The sequence below is a fragment of the Anomaloglossus baeobatrachus genome, chromosome 1, assembly GCF_048569485.1.
Source record: "Anomaloglossus baeobatrachus isolate aAnoBae1 chromosome 1, aAnoBae1.hap1, whole genome shotgun sequence".
Classification (NCBI taxonomy): domain Eukaryota; kingdom Metazoa; phylum Chordata; class Amphibia; order Anura; family Aromobatidae; genus Anomaloglossus; species Anomaloglossus baeobatrachus.
This window is the reverse complement of record NC_134353.1, coordinates 328,572,626-328,591,029: the sequence shown is the minus strand read 5'-3', so window position 1 is coordinate 328,591,029 and position 18,404 is coordinate 328,572,626. Positions and strand designations below refer to the sequence as shown.

The 18,404-nt window shown below is 46.8% G+C and overlaps 1 protein-coding gene across 9 annotated transcripts in view; it reads right to left on the bottom strand.

The window, feature by feature from the left end:
• WDFY3 (WD repeat and FYVE domain containing 3) overlaps positions 1–18,404 on the bottom strand; it is a 388,800-nt gene that overhangs the window by 73,895 nt on the left and 296,501 nt on the right. For 7 of the 9 annotated variants that reach the window (XM_075351922.1, XM_075351959.1, XM_075351952.1 and 4 more), the window contains 2 exons: positions 7,536–7,635; positions 3,231–3,409 (listed from right to left, as the gene is read on the bottom strand). In XM_075351922.1, the coding sequence (XP_075208037.1) occupies positions 3,231–3,409; positions 7,536–7,635 (279 nt within the window). The remainder of the gene's footprint in view (positions 1–3,230; positions 3,410–7,535; positions 7,636–18,404) is intronic. The other 2 variants (XM_075351945.1, XM_075351964.1) reach the window with 1 other exon arrangement.

Genomic DNA, 18,404 nt, shown 5'->3' with positions numbered 1-18,404 from the left:
CAGGTCTCCAGTGGGCAGTCTTCATCGGTGACTGACAACCTATTCTATTAGCTGTCAGTCACTATCTAGGACCGCCCAGTAGATTCCCAAGAGCAGAAAACAAGGACTTAATTGTATAAAATACAAGATATCCTTTTTTTTTTTTTTAGAAACCTATCAATCTGTTCTTGCTCTTTAATCTGCTGTCCACCAATAGGACTGTATATACAAAGCATCAGGTTCCCTTTTTAATCCATATGGAGCATTGATAACCATTAGTGATAAGAGAGCACTACCATGCTTCGTACTCAAAACAAGCAAGTTTGATGCTCTGACTAGCTTGACTTCAGTACTGAGTATAACTGAAGTCAATAGGAAATGTGAAGATGCTTGAGCTTCCCATTGAGGTCTATTATACTCTGTACTCGAGCCGAGCCCGTCGGAGAGTTTGATCTGCTTGTTTCAAGTACCATGCATGGTAGTGCTTGCTCATCACTAATAACCATAAACATAGTGGTAAAAATTAGTTCATAAATAACATTATAGTAAAATGTAACAATCAGGGGAGTAACTATAGTGAATACAGGGGTTGCAGTTACATCATGGCACTGTGGCCTAGGGCAGAGGTTCCCAACTCCAGTCCTCAAGGCACACCAACAGTGCGTGTTTTCAGGATTTCCTTAGTATTGCACAGGTGATAATTTAATCACCTGCAAAGGTGCTGAATCCAACACCCATGCAATGCTAAAGAAATCCTGAAAACATGCACTGTTGGTGTGCCTTGAAGACTGGAGTTGGGAACCTCTGGCCTAGGGGACCAAAAGGTACCTACGGTAAAATAGACATGGCACTTCCGGTAAATGATAATGCACAAGTTGGATCCAATCCCATACAAAGTAAAAGGTAAAACTTGGCACTCATATGCAGATAATTGACTTTTATTTCAAAATTCCAAGATAAACAGGCAAAAACGTTTCGGTCTTTTAGACCTTCATCAGTGTGCACTGTGCTTTATCTTAATCTTCGGGATGGACGAGCGCTATTATTGCAGATCGCGATATCCACCGCTGCAGAAGCAGGCACCTAATAGCATTCATCCATCCTGAAGTTTGTTAAGATAAAGTACAGCGCACACTGATAAAACCGAAACGTTTGTGCCTGTTTGTATTGGGATTTTGAAATAAAAGTCATTTATCTGCATGCGAATGCCAAGTTTTACCTCATACTTTTAAAAGGTCCCTACTGCTGCCTTTAAAAAAGCCAATATTGCTAAAGACCTACTATATATAGGGCCTGTTTGAGATTTTGCATTGGGATCCACAAATTTACAATCTAGTAAATATTTTGAAAGTTAGAGTTGGCACAGAATGGGATAATCTTCCTCTGCTGATGTCAAAATCTGACCGTAATCACGTTAATTCACGTGATCATTTTTTTTTAGCAGAATTGTGATTTAAAAACCAGGAACTTTTGCAACCAGTCATTGATGATGGTGTATATCCATAAAAGCCAAGTGGCCAGATCAGCGCAATACACTAAAAAATATATGAGTCATTTTTTTAATGTAATCTGTGCAAAAAACATGTCAAGGGGAAATTTAGACAACTTAATATATATGTTACGCTGTACAAAGGGCAAGAAAGATGTAGTACAGCCTGTTCCCCACTAGGTGGCAGCAGAGTAGTGAAGGAGAATCAAAGTAACACTGTAACAGAAAGACAGCTGAAGTACGGCAGAGTAACTTCAGCAGGCAGTTAACAGGTAAACCACCAGGGGGCAATAGAGTAGCCAAACAGTCAGGGACTAGCCAGGAAAGTCAAGCCAAAGCAAAGGGAGGATCAAAATCAAGCCAGAAAACAGAACCGAGTTGGGCGTCAGGAGATCGGGTATGCAGAGGGAAATACAAACAACAGACAGGAGGGGGAACTCAGGGACTGGGATAGACGGACGAACGAGGGAAGGTACAGATCAGGGCATGGTAACAAGGAGACAGATCAAACAGGAATTCTCACCAGAGCCAGTCACAGGCTGCAGAGCAAAACTATAACCAGCACAGGAATGCAGGTTCAGAGACCAGATATACTGTCTCCTGAAACCAGAATGAGGCTGATGGGAGTTAACCCCTGACATGACCAGGCTGGGTTTGTGAAACTCTGGAGCGGGAAGTACCGGTCCTGGATCATGACAATATACTTATAAAAGGAATGTGAAGCCATGTCTTAAACCACATTCAGTGTAGAACAATGGGATTGAGTTAAAACATTTTGATCTGGACGATGGCCTCATCGAAACCATAGTGAAGTCTACATGTAAAAGACTGGTTGATCAAGGTAGTATTTATGCAATGTGTGAACCCAGCCTTAACCCACACACCTCACGGTCACCCTAAAAGGTCCTGTGACTGGGTTAGTGAGGTAGATTTGTGACAAGTAGTGCATTCAAAAGTTGATCTCTTGCATGGACTATAGATTGGTGCCTCAAAATTATTGGCGCATAGAAGAGTGCACGGACTCGACAAGGCATCGCTGATTGCAAACAAGGGAAAAAAATCCAACACACTTGTGGTATCCGGTAAAAGTGTAAAAAGAACTTCTTTATTCAAAATTCATTAAAAATCCAGGATCAAGGACAGGAAAATGTGCAATGACATGTTTCGAGCTTGATGCTATGATTAAGAGCACACTGCAAGCTCGAAACGCGTCATTGCACATTCTCCTGTCCTTTATGATAGATTTTTTTTCCCCTTGTTTGAAATCTAGTCATCCTTGTAAATTCAGGAGCCTAATCTATTTCTCAAAATAAAAAAGTTATATGTACAATATGACAAAACTAATAGCCCATACGCCTTAGAATAACGTCTGTGCTTTGCACAAAAATCATTATTCCTTTATAGATTGTGAATGTGTTGCAATTATGATTTTACCAATTTAGAGACAACCATTTTCAGTTTGGAGCTACAGGGCACTCTAGACAAAACTGAGATTTTGCATAAAAAAAATAAATAAATAAAAAAATAAAATAAAAATAATCGATCAGACTGCAGAAATGGGCTATTAGCATGGATACAGCTTCTGATTCTAGCTTTTAGAAAAGGTCCAGAGTAGGGAAGCCTCTTTCACGTCACTGTGTCTAAACAGGGCATGAAGATGGGGTTGTTTTCATAGGAAAAAAATTCTCAATTACCCATCCCCCACCGTACTGTCCTAGAAATAAGGTAACAAAGAAGAAAAGAGAACAAAACGGTTCAATACCTGCAGTCTGTCCCTCACCTGTGAGATGAGCTGGATGATGCAGTCTACTACCATTTTGGAGTCTTTGTTAAACATTCCTTGCCATAGCTTGTCCACAACCCGCTGGGTGAAATAAAAGACATTATTAACCAGCACTTGATAACTACCACCCGTCGTCACCGGCAAGGACGCATCTTCACCTAGAAGAGAAAAAAAACAAAATACATCAACAATTAAAAAGAATATGAACAAGCATCATGTTCTGATCAGAAAAACTTTATATTATATATATATATATATATATATATATATATATATATATATATATATATATATATATATATATATATATATATATATATATATATATATATTTAAAAACAAAAGTATTACTCAATCAGAGATTTAATATTTCACTGCCAGACACAATTTTAGAATTTTAGCTTAACCCATATGAAACTGTATTATGACATTAAGATATTAAAGGAATCTATTAGCAGGTTTTTGCTATGTAATCTGAAGGCTGCATGAGGTTGGGATTGAAACTCTGATTTCAGGGATGTGTCACTTATCAGGCTCTGTGGTGTTGTTTCAATACAATGACTGTTTTATCAGCAGGAGATTATCACTGCCAGGCCTAGGTGCCCATGCGACATGTGGTCCAACCACAGCCCCACCACTAATTAGCAGCTTACGGTTAAATACAATGTATACAGAGAGCTGTGGTGTCGGTGTAGTTAGCTTTGTGAGCTCTGCTACATGCTTCATCTAACAACTTTGATTGTAGCACAAATGCTGCAATCAGTAAAGTAAGTGATAGATCTTTGGATTCACGGTCTCTTTCTCTATATTATGCTGCCCTCAGATGAGGTAGGAAAAACCTGGTGACCAATTCCCTTTATTAACACAAAAATAAAAATTTGACAGATGCATTCTCTTTTATCTTTTCCTGAATTTGGTTAAGATCTACACTTTCTCACCAAATAAGAAAAAGCTGATCTACCTGTGGCCAAACATTTTTGTAGAGCTGACCACAGCATCATGGACATGAAGTTGCTGGTGTTGAAAGGTAACTTCAAGTCCCAGAGAGACTGAAGAATCTGGGAGTATAAACATGATGGAATATGACTAGTGATGAGCGGACTCGCAAATAACCGATAACAGCTAATCCCAGTGATCCAGTTTCTAAAATCCGGTTCTGAGCATGATTCCAGTCCTCATACAAGTCTATCGGGACTGGAATCCAGAGATTAGGGGGAAGGGAGCAGGCGCGCTGTACTTACAGAGACACCAACATGGCTGTACACTGCTCCCTGGCCGCGCTATCATTTCCGATGCCGTGCATTAGGCTCATTACATATGCAATGCTTTCACTAATTCCAGGCTTGATGATAGTTGTGTAATGTTATTAACCCCTCTTACCCAGATTGCCACCGCACCAGGGCATTCAGCAATAACCGTGTAAAGCGCTGGGCTTGTTGCATCTAATAGATGCAACAAGTCCGGGGCGGCTGTAGGCTGCTATTCTTAGCATGGAGGGGTCCTAATAACCATGATACTCCCCAGGCTGAGAATACCAGCCCCCAGCTGTTGGGCTTTATCATGGCTGAGTATCAAAATTGAGGGAAGGAACGCACATTATTTACTTGTGTGTGTGTGTATGTGTGTGTGTGTGTGTGTATATATATATATATATATATTATATATAAAAAAGAGCCTCATGTGGTTCCTCTTATTAAGATACTCAGCCAAGATAAGCACAGGGCTGGAGGTTGCAGCCTTTAGCCGTGGGCTTTATCTGTGCTGAGGGACCCTACACCACTTGTTTTATTTATTTATTATCCAAAGATACAGACCCGCAGACAATTGCACTGCTTTCCCGATTCACCGGCCTTCCTGGCGCCTGTGAATGGTAGCAGTAAGACAGTGTCACACAGGCTGGGGTCGCATCTAGATCCAATCACAGATGCCAGGACGGCCGGTTGGCAGGGAAAGCAGTGCATATGGATGAGCAATGATGAGTGGCCCAAGAAGTGAAGGAGAGGCCGCGGGAGCAGTGTACAGCTGCGTGGGAGCAGAGTACAGCCGCACGGGAGTCTTTGTAAGTATGAAGCGCTTGCTTAATTCTTGTTTACTTAAATTTTCTCCTATTTATTTATTTTTTTAATTTCCCCAGTGCCAAATCTGGATCAATATCTGGAATCCCGGCCCCGGGCCCGACACACGGGCACCTTTGAAACTGCGTGGATCCGGACTTTTACAGTCTGGGTCCACCCGTCACTAAATATGACACACTCAGAGCAGGAATTAATGTGCCACATGGATTTAGTCTTCTTACAGCCATAAAGAAATGTGCTCCTCAGAGCATCTGGGGGCATCACAACTCTGGACCAGACCCCAATCAGAGGACAATAAAACTTTCACACTCCTTATTTATAAACTGCTCCAATATCTACTGCCACAACTGTTTGTCCTCTTCTCATACTGATAGGATAAGTCATATAAAGCAGAACTATTTACTGCCCCATTCTATGTCCTGTTGTGTATAAATATGTGACTCTTCAGATTTTGTGTTATACTGAACCTGAAGAAGAGACCTGAGTAGTCTCGAAAGCTTGCTATTATTACCATCTTTTCAGTTAGCCATTAAAAGGTATCAACCACTGAGGAATCTCAAATTTTAATATTTTTCTAAGAAAAAGCTGATGATCTTGTGTTACATTTCTAGAGATATTTTGGGCCACATGTGAAGGTAAGAAGGGACATAAATGGCTTTGCATGGTATCCTTTATTTCCATTTTTTGTTTATATTTTCTGAAACTGTGTCAATTAAAAAACAAATTTCAAAGAATTCAACCTGCATGATCCATTGCACCCCCCCCCCCCCCGCCTGCTGAATCAGCCAAAATTCAAATAAATGCTAGAAGGTCATGCAATCCAGCTGAACTGAGGAGTTGGGTCAATCATAAGGCCCATTTACACACAACGATATCACTAACGAGATATCGCCGGGGTCACGGTGTTGGTGACAAACATCCGGCCTTGTTAGCGATGTCATTGTGTTCACCAACGAAATCAAAGAAGTAAAAAGACAGCACTCACCGGAATCCAGCAATGTTCTTTATTTGGAATAGGTGCATTAAAATGGCAGGAGCAGAGCAGACAGCGAGCCCCCTCACGGACGACGGCTGTTTCGCGTATGACAACGCTTCCTCGGGTCCATGAATGCTGTCCGTTTACTTCTTTGGATTTCGTTGCTGAAAATTTGCCTGCTGCGGACGGGCACCTTGGTACCAGCCACATGGAGGATTTGTGTCCACATCCAGGATTGGTTCCTAGCTGATATGTGCGGGGGGTGGTGCGGCAATTTTTCTTCATAACTTTATCGGACTGATGTCGTTGTGTGTGACACCTTTTTGCGATCAGTAACGATCGCAAAAAGGGGTCAAATCGTTCGTCGTTTACACGTCGTTCATTTTGTAAAAAATCGTTCCTCATTTGGAACGCAGGTGGTTTGTCGTTCCTGCAGCAGCACACATCACACTCTGTGACACCGCAGGAACGAGGAACAACATCGTACCTGCGGCCGCCGGCAATGAGGAATGAAGGAGGTGGGCGGGATGTTCCAGCCGCTCATCTCCGCCCCTCCGCTTCTATTGGACCGCTTAGTGACGCCGCTGTGACGCCGAACGAACCTCCCCCTTAAAGGAGAGTGTGTTCGGCTGCCACAGCGACGTCGGTGAACAGGTAATTGCGTGTGACGCTGCCGTAGCGATATTGTTCGCTACTGCAGCGATCACCCCGTGACGCGCCACCAACATTGGCTTGTGCTATCGCTCGCGATGTCGCAGCGTGTAAAGCCTGCTTTATTCTTATGTCCATCACATCTTCCCTTATCTACGGGCAGAAAACTATAGACTGTACAACGCGACAGGCTCCCTTTAACCTTTTTTGGATGTAAAAGTCGCCAAGAATATTTATATACATGTAAACTGTACTCTGCTATTTAGTTAGTCTAGTAATGGGAACAGCAAAACAAGGCAAAGGATATTGCTATACGTCAGAAATCTGGAGGCTAGTAAATTGGTGGCTGACTTATTTTTATGGCAGAAACAGTGATGTTACTAGATCATTCTTGAAGCCCTACTAATAATAAAATCTAGTATCTTTAAAGCTGCTTTAATGTAGTTTAAGGAAAAAAACAACCCAAAAAATGTCAATCCCATTAATAATAGCGTATTCATTCCAAGAGAAGTTCTCCAAAGGCTGCCATTGGGAAATATAAAACTATAATAATAAAAGGCATTTAATGAAATGAATACATACCTAACAGTACATCGGCAGCCAGTAGATGGTCCATCACACTGTCCAGTATGTAGGTCTGGAATTCCTTCTGCTGAGCTCTTGTAGATCTTTCAGGAGAAGCCTGCAAAACATCAATTAATCACACGTTACTCCAGGGTAATAGGTCGGTATTGTCCGCAAGTGAACTATTGTTTAAAGTAAGTTTTTTTGTTAAATATCTTATCTGGCCGGTGTTTTCAAATTTCTCCATTTTACTACACTGCCAATACTATATGTATACTAAGCGGTGACTGTAACACCCTCTCTGAGTGGAAAAGATTCCCTGCTGGGAGAGTAAAACTTCATTTTCTCCCTGTTGCCGCTGCTCCATTAAACCTGCCAGACATGGTCTAAATTCTACTTACCAGTCGATCAGACCTCTATCCACAGATAAATAGGGTTTCTGAAGAGGACAGAGGGGTTGTCTTGTCTCAAAAAAAGAGAATTTTGTTTACTTACCGTAAATTCTTTTTCTTGTAGTTCGACATGGGAGACCCAAACCATGGGTGTATAGCTACTGCCCCCGGAGGACACACAAAGTTGCTACACTCAAAAACGTGTAGCTCCTCCCTCCTAGCATATACACCCCCTGCTAGCCAGATCTAGCCAGTTTAGTGCAAAAGCTGAAGGAGGACATCCACCCACAAGAAGAGACAGAGTAAAATCCGGAAGAACCGGAACCTCTGTCTACAACAATAACAGCCGGTGAAGACACACGGAACAAGAAACCTGCCAACAGGCAATAGGGAGGGTGCTGGGTCTCCCATGTCGGAACTACAAGAAAGAGAATTTACGGTAAGTAAACAAAATTCTCTTTTTCTTTATCGTTCCTTCCATGGGAGACCCAAACCATGGGACATTCCAAAGCAGTCCATGGGTGGGAATAAACAGACAACTGAGAAGCAGGCAAACCTAACTTCACAAATGGGCGACAGACGCCGGAAAAATGCGTCTGCCCAAGCCCACGTCTGCCAAAGCATGAGCATGCCTTGGGAAGTGCTTCGAAAAAGTATGCAGACTAATTCGAGCTGCAGTCTGACAGACCTACTGAGCCGTAACCTGGTGCCTGAAAGCCCAAAAAAAGGCGCCGACAGGTCTGACCAAATGTGCTCTGATCCCCGGCGGGGAAGGCACCTGAGTACACTCGTAGGTCTCGGAAATGGCCGACCTAAGCCAACATCAGGGTCGGCTTAGATGCCGAGAGACCGTTACGCTGACGAACAGTCAGCACTAGAGAGGTGCACCGCCTAATAACGGCGGTGCGAGACACATAGATCCGGAGCGCCCGCACCAAATCCAGGATATGCAACGCTTCCTCAAGCGATGAACAGGAGCCGGACAAAAGGAAGGCAGGAAAATTGCCCCGGATAAGGTGGAGCAGAAACCACCTTAGGGAAAAAAGGCCGGAGTCGGACGAAGACCACCTTGTCTTGATGCAAAAGACCAAAAAAAAAAAAAGGGGGCGACTCCGAAAGAGTGCAGTCAGAACTCTCTGGCGGGAAATTATAGCCACTAGAAAAAGTACTTTCTGTGAAAGATGAAACAACGAAACCTCCCCAAGAGGCGCAAAGGGGGGTTTCCGGGAACCGGGAGGACCGGATGAAGGTCCCAGGTCTCCATAGGCCGCCGGAAAAACGGAATGATGTGAGATGCGCCCTTAAAGGAGCGCACCGCTGGCACATACTGACAGAGCCGAGACCTGTCCCTTAATGAGGGATAGTCCTAGCTGTAGACCGGACTGTGGAAGGGACAGGAGGGTCGGCAAGGCCAAAAAGGTCAAAGGACACTTTGGAGCTCGAGTCATAGCGGAGATGACTTCAGGAAGGATATCAGAAGTCGCCAAGATCCAGGACTCAAGAGCTACGCCGTCAATCTGAGAATCCAGAATTCTGACGGGAAAAACGGACCTCTTGAGAAAAGGTCTGAACGGTCCGGAAGATGCCATGGCAACCCAACGGACAGAAGGAGCAGGTCAGAGTACCAAGCCTGCTTGGGTCAGTCTGGAAGAATGACCCGACGGCCCCCTTTACCGATCTTGCGCAGGACTCTGGACAAGAGGTAGAGGGTGAAATTCGAAAAGAGACAAAGCTGGGATCAAACATGAACCAGTGTGTCTACCGCAAAACCTGAGGATTGTGGACCACGGTTGGACAGCTGAAATAGCCTGCCTCGTAGTTTTCACATCTAGGATGTGGACTGCGGATACGGTGGACTAGGAGTACCTTGTCCACTGAAGAATGTTGACCCGCCAAGATTGCCAGGCGGCTGAGTGTCCCGCCCTGGAAGCTGATGTAGGAAAACGCTGTCACGTTGTCCGACTGGACTCGAATGTGCCTAGCCGCCCACAGATGGTGAAGGCTTAGAGAGCCAGAAATACAGCTCTGATTTCCAGCACATTGATCCAGAGGGCTGATTCGGACAGAGTCCAAGCGCCCTGCGCTCCACGGTGGAGATATACTGCTCCCAAGGCGGATAGGCTAGCATCCTGGTGAAGATCACCCGGGACGGGCCAGAAAGGAGCGCCCCTGAGACAGAGTGGCCGAAGCCACCACTGAAACGAGCCCCTGGTCAGTGGCGAAGCCACCACCCCGTGGGAGGATTGAGTTCGCTTGTACAGCGGAAAACATCCAGTCTCAGAGGACGCAGGAGAAACTGGGCGAGGAACCGCTTCCATTGACGCCCTGAGAACCTCTGGTTCTAAGTCAGAGTGGACTTGCCACCCGAATAGGTCAGAGTGGCGAGAGTGAGCGAAGCACTCTGCTAAGAGTCAGCACTGGATGAAGCCCCGACAAGGAGGCCGTCCAGGGCAAAAGATCACTGCCAAACCCTAGGGGGGCAGGACCCTAATCACAGCTGCCCCAATGAGAATACTCGAGGGGCCTTGGCTAACCCCAAGGGAAGAGCCACGAATTGGACCACTCCGATTGTCAAAACGTAGTCAACGCTGGTGTGAAACTGCGATTGACTCCTGTCGATAGGCATCTCTGATGCCGATGGCTGCTAGGGAATCTCCTTGGGTTCTTGATTGATCCGGTGAAAAAAACACACGGAACAAAACCGAGACTCCATGTGAAAACGCCCCACCTGGCTATGCTTGAAAAGCTAAAGATCCAGGTCGGAAGGCACCGCCCTCTTCGGGGACTAGGAATAGATTTAAGCAAAAATCTCAGAACCGTTCCCAGTCGGGAACCGGTACAATTACTCCATTGGCCAGCAAGAAATGCCACAGCCTGTGAGAAGGCGGCGGCCTTGTAGCCGGGAGGAGTTGACAGAAAAAATCTGTTTGGCGGGTGGACAGAAGTCCATCCTGTAGCCAAGGGAGATATAATCTCGCCCCCACTGAACGGAGACGTGTTAGAACCCTACGTCGCCAAGTGGAGAGAGCCTGCCACCGACCAAGGAGGTTGTTGGCGTGGCTAAATAGCTCGGAGGAAGCTGAGTCAGTGACAGCATCTCCTGCGGTCTTCTGAAGACGCAGCTTCGAGCCATTTGGTTCTATGAACCTAGGCCGAGCTAGAGGACGATCAGATGGAGGAACGGAAACCACCGAAACCTCAACTGATTCCTGCCCTGGACAGGTTCCCTGGTTTAGGTTTGTGGCAAGGAAGAACACTCCCCGCCAAGAGCTTCCTTAATTTCACCCAGTTGGTTCCGGGGAAACTGGTCCCACCAAGGGGGAGCCCAGCAAGGAACCTCCATAGAGGCATCTGCCTTCCAATTCCGAAGCCACAGGAGCCTGCGGATAGCGAGGAAGGTAGCCCAGACCACCGCCGTGCGGCGTCCAGCATGGCAGACCTGGCAGAGGATGAAAAGAGTGAAGTCTGGAAGTTCAGGCAACCGTTTTGGGCATAGAGTCCCTGTGAGAGAATGCATCTCCTCCAGAGAAGCAGAGAAGGTACAAAAAAACCGCACTGCTGTAAAGCTGAGGAGAACGAAGCTCCTGCCGTCCTTATACCGACTTGGCCCAAAGGACAACCGGGCGGACCGCAGAACCTTAAGTGAGGAGCCATCAGCCACTGACATAACGGTCCGGGCTGAGCCACCTGAGGTGAATGAGCCCACTTCTTGACCACCATTGGTGGACAGGGGAAACACAGTCCTCAGAATCACGCTTCATGGGAAGCGAGTGTCAGAGCGGACCCTGGGCTAGTCACAGGGGCCTGAAAACTGAAGTGGTTAAGGAACACACGTTGTGTTCACCTAGATAAGGTAACACCGGCGGATTGAGGTCCACTACAAAATTAATGTACCGTAGAATCCATATAGAGGTGCCGTCAGCCACTGATACAACTAACCGGGCTGAAAGTCTAGACACCGGAGTGGCTACCCTTGGCGAATGAGTACACTCCTTGACCACCTCTGATGGGAGGGGGAGACAGGCAGCAGAACCCCGCTGTGGGGTCTGCAGGATAGGCTGTGGGCTTGGACGCAGCGGGCTGAAAACTGGAGTGGTTAAGGAACACACTCCTCATCCTGTTAAAGGTATACTGATGCCTTTCTGCCAGCGGGGAATACTCCCCTGATCAGGCGGATGGAGGTCCAGTACAAGAATAATGGACGCAATCCAATCATTCGCATCTGCGTCACGTACGGACGGATCCGTCCGTGCCCGTGGTAGAGACATCCTCCTCGTCCAGTGAGTCAGCTCGAAATCGGAGCTGCGGGATGGGGAGGACAGGGGACCCTGCGTCTCCCTGTCAGGAGGACGGGGTCTGAGCCCAGAAGGAGAGTCCCTTGTGAGCTTTGCTGAGCGAAGCAGAAAACGCCCTGAGAAGGGGGCTGCATGCTCAGCAGATGCCGGGACAGCCGACTCCTGGAAATAGGATTCCCACGGGGGTCAGCCACCGAAACCGGAGCAGCTGGAGGGACCATTAATGAGCCCCCATGCTGAGGGGCCACAGTGGTTATGAGCTCGGTATAGCCGTACGAGACTACCTGCAGTGGATAATAAAAAACAGCCTGCAGCCTCGCTCTGTGAGACATGCTGCAGAGGTGGGGGCTCTGTCTAGAATGTCTAGAATACCCATCCACCACATAAGAACCATTACAGTGTGCCGGTTCAGGCAATATGAGGTTACATGCAGAACATGTAGTGTACAGCCTTGGAGCTTTGCTGCTAGAGTGAGACATGCTGCTGAGGAGGAGGTTCTATGATAAAGAATTAACTCCTTCAGAATGCCCTGAGAGTGTATAAAAGTGCACAACCAGAGGTTGTGACTTATCAGGCCGCTATTATGAGTGCCATCCGAATTCCAAGCCTGGACCCCCAGCCAGTATTCACTCCCTCTGCTGCAGAGCAGCCAGCGCCGACCAGTGTACTAAGACGCTGAGAAAATGGCGCCAGAGTGAAGGGGGGGGCGGGGGTTAACCCAGGAGCGGGAATCGGAGGGCGAAGGAGATGTACAGGGGAGGGAATGATCTCCTCAAAAAGGAGCGTCCTCCCCTGTGCAGAGCGGCCGGCGGGCGGCGCTGCAGTGTCCCCCTGCATGACTGACATGCAGGGGAACGAAACGAAACTAGGCCGCGGCTGAAGCCGGGGCCTAGAGTTATGCATGCGGCCGAGAATCAGGCATCGTCGGCGCAGTTCTCAGTAAAAACCGTGGAACCGGCCGGAAACACAGTAAAAAAGCAGCATTATCAAGCAATCACTGTCCCCCACAATAAAAGTGCCCCACAATGCAGAAGGACCCTCTGAATAAACGTCTCTATACTTAACTTTGAGACGCAGGGCCCAGTCCCTGTGGGGTGGGGGTCAGTGCTCCGTCCAGCAGGGTCCTGCACAAGGGCTGCGGATGGAGGCCGGTCTCCTGCAAGGCAGTGAGAACCGTGTTGGCTCCAACTTCAAGCCAGAGCCCCTAAGGGATGGTGAAGGAGCGCGGCATGAAGGGCTCCTGCCCTGAAGTCAACCTTAACAGCACCGCCGCCAGGGGGGTGAGAAGGGACATGCCGGGAGTCCAGTGGACCCGCTTTTCTTCCAAATCTTTAGAAAAAATGAAAAATCAAAAAAGGATGCATGCGTGTGTGTGATCCTCCTGACACAAAGCAAGAAACTGGCTAGATCTGGCTAGCAGGGGGTGTATATGCTAGGAGGGAGGAGCTACACGTTTTTGAGTGTAGTAACTTTGTGTGTCCTCCGGGGGCAGTAGCTATACACCCATGGTTTGGGTCTCCCATGGAAGGAACGATAAAGAAAGAAAAATAAATCAGCAGTCACTGCTAAATCAACTGATACTGCCAAATCATCGAGACATAGTGTGATGTCTACACTGTCATACTCCCCCTGGATGCGGATGGGGGGGTGGGGGGGGTCATACTTATGGTCTCATCCGGCTTCTCTTCAAAACATAGGAATTGAGAGAAGCACATGACCACATGTATACAAATCACATACCCACCCGCACGGGGAATAAAGGGAAATCGTGACAGTATGCGGCGAACATTCATCAGCAGTCTGATGTCAAATAGAGTGACTGCAAACTACTTTTCAGAGACTCTGAAAAAAGAATCATCCCAGCCAAAAAGAATTTCCACCCCTGCCCCCCTATCTGATTGTTTATCACACTATGTACTTCTTTTATATCTAGCATACTTTCTTCCCGTTCTTGTCCACCCTGAGGACATTTTTGGCAAGTCTTGCAGCTTTCTGAATTGTATCGGTATGTAGAGTTGCACACCGCAATTCGGTTCTCCTTGCCAGTTCCAGAGGTCATCACAAGACTGCAAGTATTAGTTTTGCCCTTTTGAAGTCAACTATTGACCATTGTCACAGACTGCTTCTTAATAGAATCTATTGAGCAAAGCAGTTGAAAGTCTAGTTGGCAAGTGACCACGACTCTGAAAATTACACACTTGTGGCCACGTGCTGAGAGCTGGAACTTGGAACTGGCAAGCAGAGGCGAATCATAGTGATGTGTATATTGCACACTGCTAGGATTTTGCAGGGCGTTAATATCTCTTAAATAAAAAAAAAAAAATGGACCAACGTATCTCAGCTTCTTACACTGAGATACAAATACCGTACACTAAATAATGGGAAAATAGTGAGTTTATTAAAAATAGCTTCATAAAAAGTTATAAAACGAGATCCGGCCGGAAGCCTCGCGACAGCTGCAGGCGGCGCTCGGGGAGACCCTGTCGGGACTGGAGAGGAGCTCGGGCGGTGAGTGAAAACCTCCGGACGCCCTCCCACACCCCCGCGTCCTTCCCGTGAGACCCAGGAGAACCCAGGGCATATCCCGCCGCGATCCCCATCCACCGGGTCGGCGTCCTCCTCCTCCCCCCCCCCCCTCTCCCACAGCTGAACAATACGCGTCAATATAGGAGTCGGGGTGCTGCCAGGCCCACATACGCTGAGAGGCAGATCAGACAGAAGAGCCTGAGGGAGCTCCAAGCATAGAGGCCCCCCCATACAGCCTAAGGGCTGCGTTCACATCATCTCAGAGGACACCCCACGCCTCTCTCCACTATCTGGGGCCCGGCCAAGGATGAGACTGTTACAATTAGGGTTGCAAGAAGGGTAATTTGCCAATACCCCAAGACCCTAAGCCAAATATCTCCCTGGATCCTGGGGCTGCGGACGGGAACACACAGAGGAGTGGGCACAGAGAGCGCTCACGCAGACCTACACTCCATTTAAAGGCACAGTCCATCCGACCCCCCCACAGGGGCATGTAAAACGGTGAACTCCACACTGCTCAGAAGGAGCAGAGGGACCAGACCCCCACTATACTCATTATAACATAATATCATAAGAACTGACTTCGACATGGTCAAATTTGGCAATAAAATGGCCAGTGCTTTGCCCAAACCAGCGGTGACCACGACTCAGGCAGACGTCGATAAGTTCCTCAAAAAACATCTCTTGCCAGCAGAGGCGGGGGCTGATAGTTTTCAAAACTCATCTACTACTGCCACACAAGAAATGGAGGATGACGCTAGTGATGCAGAGGACATGGATTCCAACAAGAGCCTTCCAATCTCCAGGTCCTTTATCAGAAGGATTCTCAACAAAGCCTTAGAACCGGTAGTGAAAGAACTTTCTAACATCAAACAGGATATCGGCCAGATAGGCCACAGAGTGGAAACACTAGAAGCTTCCCAGGCCACTATCACCACAACCTCCAATGCCATCATCTCTTGTCTCCACCAACAAGAAGATAGTGTCAATCAAATACATGCAATCTTGGAGGATCATGAAAATAGAGAGAGGCGGAACAACCTTAGATTAAAAGGCCTCCCAGAATCGGTAGCAAACGAAGCCCTGGTCCCGGCTCTCCAAAGCACCTTCTCCGACCTGATAGGCGCTGATCCTACACCACCGATAGAGCTGGTCAGAGCCCACAGATCATTGAGACCCCGACCCAGGCAGGGGGAACCACCGAGAGATGTCATATGCCGCTTTATGGACTACCGTATTAAGGAGCTCATTCTTAAAAAAGCAAGGGAAGCTGGCACCATAAGGTATGAAGACTCCGAAATCCGGATTTTCCACGACCTTGCAGCCACCACTCTGACCAAAAGGCGAATACTAAAGCCCTTTACAGAAGAGCTACGCCAACGCCAATTCCCATATCGCTGGCTATACCCATTTGGCATTGCGATAACAGCAAAAGGGAAACACTACCAAGGCAAAACATCAGCTGAAATTAGGCGGATCTGTGAAGACCTGGGGATTACTCTGGAGAAATATCCTGAATTGGAAATCCACAGTTCGACATCTACGCTACAGCAACTCCCAGAGCCGTCACCTTGGCACAGCATCGTTCCAAAGACCCAAAGGCCCAGGCGCAATACGGCACAGAAGCTCCAGGCGAACTTGGAAAGCGGGCCCCATGGGAGGGCCTAGGCTCAGGCCTACTATTGTCCGACATTGTGTATGCATGCTAAAAACATGAAGTCACTTTAGGGGTACTGCACTTTCTGCTCCTTCTCGAGGCATACCCATTCCTATTCCGATGTTGAAAATGTTGTTATTGTTGAATTTAACACCCTGTTCCCTATCTGATTCTTTCTCTACCCTCCATCCCATCTGCTCTTTCCTTTCCCAGCATGGTCGTGGGTCTGGTCCATTCATCTTACCGGAAAAAGAGACATCCACCCGCAGTCGCCACTATGCCGACACATCATAAGGTATTTAATGTGATTAGTCTTAATGCGCACGGGCTGAACTCCCCCATACCAAGGGCACAGACTCTATCTAACCTTCATAAGAAACACATTGACATTATCTTCTTACAGGAAACACACTTCTGCAAAGGCAAAATTCCAAGCTTTGAAAAAGCACACTACAGCACGTGGTTTCATGCCCCCTCCCCAAATAAACGCACTAAAGGAGTGTCGATAGCACTCGCCAAAGACATACCCTTTTTATCCCAACATGAAGTCATTGACCCTGAGGGCCGGTTCATATTTGTTAAAGGCCTACTGGCGGGCTCAATGGTAACATTGGGAAATATCTATGCTCCAAATGTCAAACAGGTTCGCTGGCTACTTTCCACACTCAAAAAATTCAGGTCTTTTTTGGAAGGCACTCCAATACTCTGTGGAGACTTTAACGTAGCCCTGGAGCCAAAATTAGACTCAACCTCAAAAAAGAGCCACATATCACTCAGGGACCTATCCCGGATCAAAACTTCTCTCCTCTCTCTTTCCCTGATTGATATCTGGCGATTACAGCATCCGACAACCAAAGATTTCACCTTCTTCTCTCATCCCCATAAATCTTACCACAGGCTGGATTACATTTTTTTACCTAGGTTTCTATTACCCAATGTCACTAACACATCAATCCAATCCACGCCACACTCTGACCACGCATATGTCACGGCAAGCTTCACATTGCAGAGGCCATATCTGATCCACCGCACATGGAGGTTAAATGAATCAGTCCTCTCCTCAGAAGACAATAGGAAACGCATTTCTGACCGTCTCCGCAATTACTTTGCGGAGAATAAGACACAAGACATCAATGCACCAATTCTATGGGAAGCACATAAAGCGGTCATAAGGGGAGAACTGATTTCCATTTCCTCACACCTTAATAAACAAAGGAAACTAATTTTGCAAAGCCTATATGAAGAAATGTATACTTTGGAAACCCAACACAAAAAATCTCTGTCCCAACAGACTTTAGAACTATTGACTGCCAAGCGGGTAGCACTAAGAGACATACTCAATAAACAGTCAGCCAAATTACATTTGAGCTGGAAAAACCGCATATTTTTACATGGGGACAAAGCCTCCAAGCTTATGATGTCACTAATAAAAACAAGGCAGGCGCGTACGTTTATACATACACTTAAAACACCACAGGGCCATCGCACCCAGGACTATTCCCAAATCTCAAACGAATTTCTACAATTTTATAAGACCCTATACCAATCTCGACCAGAAGAGTCAGCTACAGAAAAAGACAAGAGAAAATGCGACATACACTACTATCTAGCTAAATTAAATCTCCCGACACTCTCCAAGACACAACAAGAATCCCTGACAAAACAGTTTTCTCGTGCTGAGGTTCAGTCCATCCTGTCCAAATGCCCCATGGGAAGAGCACCAGGCCCAGATGGCCTACCAACCATTTATTACAAAAAATTCTTTGATATCTTGGGAGATCACCTCCTAGCAGCATGCAATGCTTTACTTCTCGGCGATCCTATTCCCAAACAAGCCCTGGAAGCCCACATATCATTAATACATAAGGAGGGGAAAGATCCGGAATGTTGTGGAAGTTATAGACCCATTTCACTTCTGAATGTGGATCTAAAAATTTATGCCAGCTTAATCGCTAACCGGGTTGCGGAAATCCTTCCTGACCTCATATCTCCGGAGCAATCCGGATTTGTACGGGGA